The sequence below is a fragment of the Hipposideros armiger genome, unplaced genomic scaffold (assembly GCF_001890085.2).
Source record: "Hipposideros armiger isolate ML-2016 unplaced genomic scaffold, ASM189008v1 scaffold_650, whole genome shotgun sequence".
Classification (NCBI taxonomy): Eukaryota; Metazoa; Chordata; class Mammalia; order Chiroptera; family Hipposideridae; genus Hipposideros; species Hipposideros armiger.
This window is the reverse complement of record NW_017732000.1, coordinates 385,310-391,443: the sequence shown is the minus strand read 5'-3', so window position 1 is coordinate 391,443 and position 6,134 is coordinate 385,310. Positions and strand designations below refer to the sequence as shown.

Genomic DNA, 6,134 nt, shown 5'->3' with positions numbered 1-6,134 from the left:
TGATAAGTCCAGTGCCCATCTGGCACCCTACATAATCTTTACAACATTATTGATTATATGCCCCATACTGTATTTCATATGCCCGTGGCTATATTGTGTCTACTAATTTGCACTTTCTAATCCCTTCACCTCCCCATCTCCTCTCCCTTCCCATCTAGCAACCATCAATTTCTTTTTTTCCCTACATCTCTGAGTCTATTTCTGTTTTGTTTGCTCATTTATTCTTTAGATTCAAATATAAGTGAAATGATATGGTATTGGTCCTTCTCAGTCTGAGAATAATTGCAGTATTCTTTAACGATACTTTGTAGTTCTATTTTGTCAGTTGTAACTTCTCTTTTATTTTTGATTTCATTTATTTGGGTCCTCTTACCTTTTTTCTTGATTAGTCTGTCTAAAGGTTTGTCAATTTTGTTTATCTTTCAAAGAACCAGCTTTTAGGTTCATTGATATTTTCTATTATTTTTTTAGTCTCTATTTCATTTACTTCTGCTTGGACCTTTATTATTTCTTTCATTTTGCTTACTTTAGATTTTGTTTGCTCTTCTTTTTATAATTCTTTTAGATGTAAAGATAGGTTGTTAATTTGATATTGTTCTCATTTTTGAGTTAGGCTTGTATGGCTATGACCTTCCTTCTTTAGAACTGCTTTTGCTGCATCCCATAGGTTTTGGGAAGTTGTGTTTTCATTTTCATTTGTCTCCAGGTATTTTTTTTAATTTCCTCTTTGATCCATTGGTTGTTTAGTAGCATGTTGTTTTATCTCCATGTGTTTGGTTTTTTTCCCACCCAGTTTTCTTCTTGTAGTTGATATCTAGTTTCATACTGTTGTGGTTGGAAAAAATGTTAGATATGATTTTAATCTTCTTGAATATGTTGAGATTTGTTTTGTGGCCTAATATGTGATCAGTTTTGCAGCATGTTTCGTGTGCACTTGAAAAGAAAGTGTATTCTGCAGTTTTTGTTTTTATTTATTTTTTTATATATTTTTTTAGCTGAGACATCCTGCCACCTGTTGTCAGCTTAGCAGAAGCTCAGCTCGGGCCGGGAATCAAATCTGCGACCCTGTTGCTCAGAGCTCAAACTCTTGAGCAAGCTTTTAACCAACTGAGCCACTCGGCCGGCCCCCTAAGATCATAGTTTTGTTTTTATTTTTTATTTTATATATTTTTATTTATTTTTATTTTTTATTATTCTGCAGTTTTTGGATGAAATGTTCTGTAAATATCTATTAAGTCAATCTGGTCTAATGTAATGTTTAAGACTATTGTTTCCTTATTGATTTTCTGTCTGAATGATCTATCCATTGATATAAATTGGGTATTAAAGTCCCCTACTATTATTGTAATACTGTCAGTTTCTTCCTTTATGTCTGTTAATTTTTGCTTTATACGTTTAGGTGCTCCTATGTTGGATGCAGGGTGGCCCAGTGTGCATGGGTGTGGTATTTCCCTGTTAATCTGGTTGTCTGTGGTTGGAGCAAGGTCCACATTGGGCAGCCTGTTGTGTGTGTGCTATGGTGCCCTTTTTGGTCTTATTGGCATAGCTCAGGATTGGGCGGCTAGGAATGCACTGTGGCGACTTTGCAGGTCAGCCAGGGTACCGGGATAGAGCTCCTGTCCACACTATCTAGGTGTCNTAGTGATTATGAACTTTTTTTCCCTCTGTAGTAAGAATGAAAAACCTTTTAAATTATTCTGAAGACTTTTAAACAAAATACTTGTGAGTGGTAACATGGCAAGAACACTGTATTAGTTTGTGTTTTTAGTAACACTTTTTCCTCCTTGTTTTTAAAGTAACAAATGTTCTTTATAGAACATAAAGGTGTTAGTCTACCAGGGCTGCAATAACAGACCACCACAGACCTGGGGGCTTCAACAACAGAAATTTATTTTCTTGTAGTTCTGGAGACTGGAAAGCTAAGATCAAGGTGCAGTATAGTTGGTTCATGGTGATGCCCCTCTTCCATTTCAGATGGCTGTTTTCTTGTGTCCTCACATGGCTTTCCTCTGTGTGTGTTGGGGCACGGGGACGGAAGTAGAGCTCTGGTGTTTCTTTTTCTTATAAGAGCGCCAGTCTTATTGGATTAAGGCCCCATCTTTATGACTTTTTTTTTTTTAACCATAACTACCTCCTTAAAGGTCTGTCTGTAAATACAGTCACATTGGGGTTTAGAATTCTAACATGATTTTGCAGGGAAACAATTCTATCCATACATATAGAAAAGAATGAAGAAGAAAAAATTAATCTGTAACACCATTAATTCACCAAATAAAACCATTGTTAACATTTTTGTATGTCTCCAGTCATACTTATTTTTGCATTTTCAAAGTTTTGAGATCATACCATAGTACTTTTTCACTTAATATTATTGAAAGTGAAGTCAAAGATTGCAAACTCAGATGCTTACAGGAATCAGATAGGCAGGTAAGATAATGATGGTAACTAACATTTACTGAGCCCTGACTATGTGCCAAGTACATTCCTAGAAGTTTATATGTATTATGTTATAAGTTGATATGTATTGTATTATATGTATTACCCTTCTGAACCTTCACAACAACCCTATAAGAGGTGTATACCATTATAATCTCTGTATTGCAGATGAAGAAAATAAGACACAAAGAGATAAAATAACATGTTTAAGGACACACAGCCAGTAGATAGCTACATTAGTATTGAGACCTAGCTGTTGAAATGACTGGAGTTGGGTGGCTGGCTACTGTGGTGAACTTGAGAGAGCATGCCCCATCGAGGGGGCCACCCACTGCTAAGGTAGAAATGGTAGTCGAGTGTAGCAGATCTTTGTGTGTGTGTGTGTGTGTGTGTGTGTGTGTGTGTGTGTTTTGATAGCAGTGAAAAGTCTGGATTTTTAAAAAATGAAATGTTGGCAATTAATTAGGAAAATAAAAAAAAAACCCCACTGTTGAGTCAGACAAATCTCATCTGTAGATTGCATTCAGCCTAGATTTATAAAATAGAAATCGTAATAATAGCATCTACCTCCCAAGTTTGATGTAATAATTAAATGGGGACATTTAACATGTTACATTTAGTTCAATGCCTGGCACATAGTGTGAGTAAATGTTAGCTATCATTAGTAGCATAAACATTTTCTCCAGTCATCAAAATTCTTTGTAATCATCATTTACTATTTTTTTTATTTTAAGAAATTATGTAATGCATGAGTACAAGTCTACTGTAAAAGACTCAAGCAATATAAAAGTATACTTAAAGTATCGATGTTGCATTTGCTCTCTAGTCCCAACCCTTTTCCCCTCTCCATATATAATTAAAAACCATAAATGCTATGTTTATCCTTCTGACATTTTTTTTTCACTTATTACGTCTTGGAGATCTTTTGAAATCAGGTTATACAAAGCTACTTCATTCTTTTTAAAGGTTGCATGGTGTATTCTTTAGAATGCATTTACCATAATTGGTTGAACTGGGCCTTTCAATTGTCATTCAGGTACTTTTTGATTTTTTGCTTTTATAAAAAAAAAGTTCTGCAAAGAGCATATATATGTGTGCATTTGTGAATATTTCTCTAGACTTGATTCCTAGATGGAATTCCTGGATCAAGAGGATATTAAGAATTTTCACAGATATTGTAACTTTGTAGATATATTTTTAATAGCTTTGTAATATTCCATTTTATGAATCTACCATTATTTACTTTACCAGGCTCTTATGTTGACACAGATTGTGTCCAATTTTTTGCTGTAATGGTCCTGTGATAAATATATCTTTGTGGGTAGGTTATGTTTTCTAAAAGGTAAACAGGCAGAGAGGAAGTTGTCAATTAGTAAGTATATTTCTAAGACTTTACTTTTCCAAAGCTATTATAAGAATGATATTTAGTGATAATATATTATTATTTTTAAAAAAAGAGCTTTGATAAAGTCATGGCTCAGGCTTTTTAATATTATACTCAAGAGTTTTAGAATCTTACATGTATAATATATGTTTTGTTTTAGGTGTTGTCACCTGTAATGAAGATCACTGTGAAACTGAAGAGTAACTAAAGCCTTGTAACACTGGACCTACATTTGAGATTTAGAAAAGAAAGTTAAAGTTAGTCATTTTGATTGTAGTGTTCTAATTTCATAATATTTATTCTCCCAAATAGATTTAGTGAGTAGATTAAAATTTAGTGCTATACTAAAGAATGCACTAATATTTTTGCTGGTATTTTTTTTTCTTTTTGTATGAGAGAAGAAAGTAGACAGCAGATAGCTATAGTGATTCATAATGAAATATACTAAATTGAATTTTATGATGTCAGTTCTTGGCATTATAATCTATGTCACTGATTTAATTGTGGACATCTGGGTATCTGTCAGGTTTTTCCGTGAAGGACAATATGTTTTTGGTGCTTTAACAGTAGGCTTTATGCTGTTTGGAACACTTGTGGTCCAGTGTTTTAGTTATTCTTGGTTCAAGGCTGATTTAAAGAAAGCAGGCCAAGAAAGTCAGCATTGTTTTCTCCTACTGCATTGCTTGCAAGGAGGAGTTTTTACAAGGTGAGCATACACTTTTGATCATTAACACTATTTTTCTTTCATGCGAACAGAAACTATTTTTTTGTATCTAAGTCGTCATATGTACAAAGGTCCCCTATTTGCATGTTAGTAACAAAGGTTACTTGCTCCTTATCGGTGCTTCTATGAGTCATTGCTGTATTGTCAGAATTTTCCAGGTCTATTAGTAGAATGTTTTAGTTTACCTAATTAATTTTTCTGATGTGTACTCAATTTTTTATGGGAAGGAGAAAGACTCATTTCTATGTATTGTGAATCGTTTGTTTTCTTTTTTTTTTCTTTTTTGGTATTTTTTAATTTTTTTTTTTTATTTGGGAATTGTGGGGATGGGAACAGTGCTGGGGAATTGGGGGAAAGGGAACAGACAAGTTGCTGTTGTTTTGTTCTTCAGTCTAGTTGTGGAGGACGTTGCTTCNCCAGGATGAAGATTTTGCTGGACGGGACTTTGAGTTAAAGAAGACTTTTCAAATTGGACAAGTAAGTATGTTTCCATGTGTTAAATTTATTCAACAACTGAAAGTTTTCTACTTTTTACTTTTTAAATACGTGCTTTATTGCAAAGAGATCATGTACAGTGGGCAAAGGTTGTATATTTTGGCTGGCAGCCAGATAGTCACACAGCTGGGTTGACCTCTGAATGAAATTGAATTGAAACTGTGCAATTAACTTAACGTCACAAGTTCCCTAGGAACTCAAATTTTGTAGGTGGCATTTTTTCTTGTAAGGTGATATTGGAACAGTGACCAGCTGTAGGGATAGAGATGAACTGTCCTTCACACAAGTTATACTATGTGGTTATTGACAGAGCGGGCCTTCTTAAGAGATCTGCTGTATTTACTATCTTGCTGTGTAGGTTTCTTTCCAGTTGGCATTATGTCCTGCCTCACTAAATTAGGGATGTAGAAGTTGTCATTTCAGATTAGTCTTTAGGGTCTGATGTTCTACCAATAATGCAATTAATAAGTTTCTTGGAAATTATTTCTCCCATCTTATAAAACTTGACTCAAAATTGCTAGTGTTTTTCATATCCCTGCCAGGTAAAGGAAGCTGTCTTTGTGGGGAGAGTGATTAAGAAATGCTCACATGAAGTGCTTAGGTATTATAGTCTGTCATTTTAAGGAAATCATCTACAGTTAAAAATCGGTTTGCTCTTTAGAGATGGCTCACTTAAATACCCAACATCTACAAACCTCAGTTTTCTGACCTGTAAAATGGGGCCCATGATACCCTTCTTATAGGGATTTGTAAAGATTAAATGAAATAATATATGTAAAACACTTCACATGCAGTAAACACTCGGAAATGGCAAGTACTATTATTACTACCTATTCTTCTACTATATGTGCAGTGTTTTTTTTCCCCCCCTAATAATAAAGCTTAAGAAATGGCATTTTTTAGAAGGATGTTAGAACAGGACTTGGACACACATTAAACACATACAAAATATCCATGCTAAGGAATCTGTGCCAACATTTTGTGGAACTTTTGTTTCTGGAAGAGATGGTCAAAATCTAGTGCATTAGACTTTTGAACTAGCTGTTCCTTCCCCCTGAAAACTTTTTCATGATAGCTACGTGACTGATTTCATTA

General features: G+C 34.3%; 1 protein-coding gene across 1 annotated transcript in view; it reads left to right on the top strand.

Annotated features, from left to right (window-relative positions):
- Window positions 1-3,980: 3,980 nt before the first annotated feature.
- The window catches only part of XKR9 (XK related 9), a 32,859-nt gene continuing 30,705 nt past the window's right edge, over window positions 3,981-6,134 (top strand). Inside the window, exon 1 of the mRNA XM_019625994.1 lies at window positions 3,981-4,526. Coding sequence (XP_019481539.1) covers window positions 4,255-4,526 — 272 coding nt within the window. The 5' untranslated portion in view covers window positions 3,981-4,254. The remainder of the gene's footprint in view (window positions 4,527-6,134) is intronic.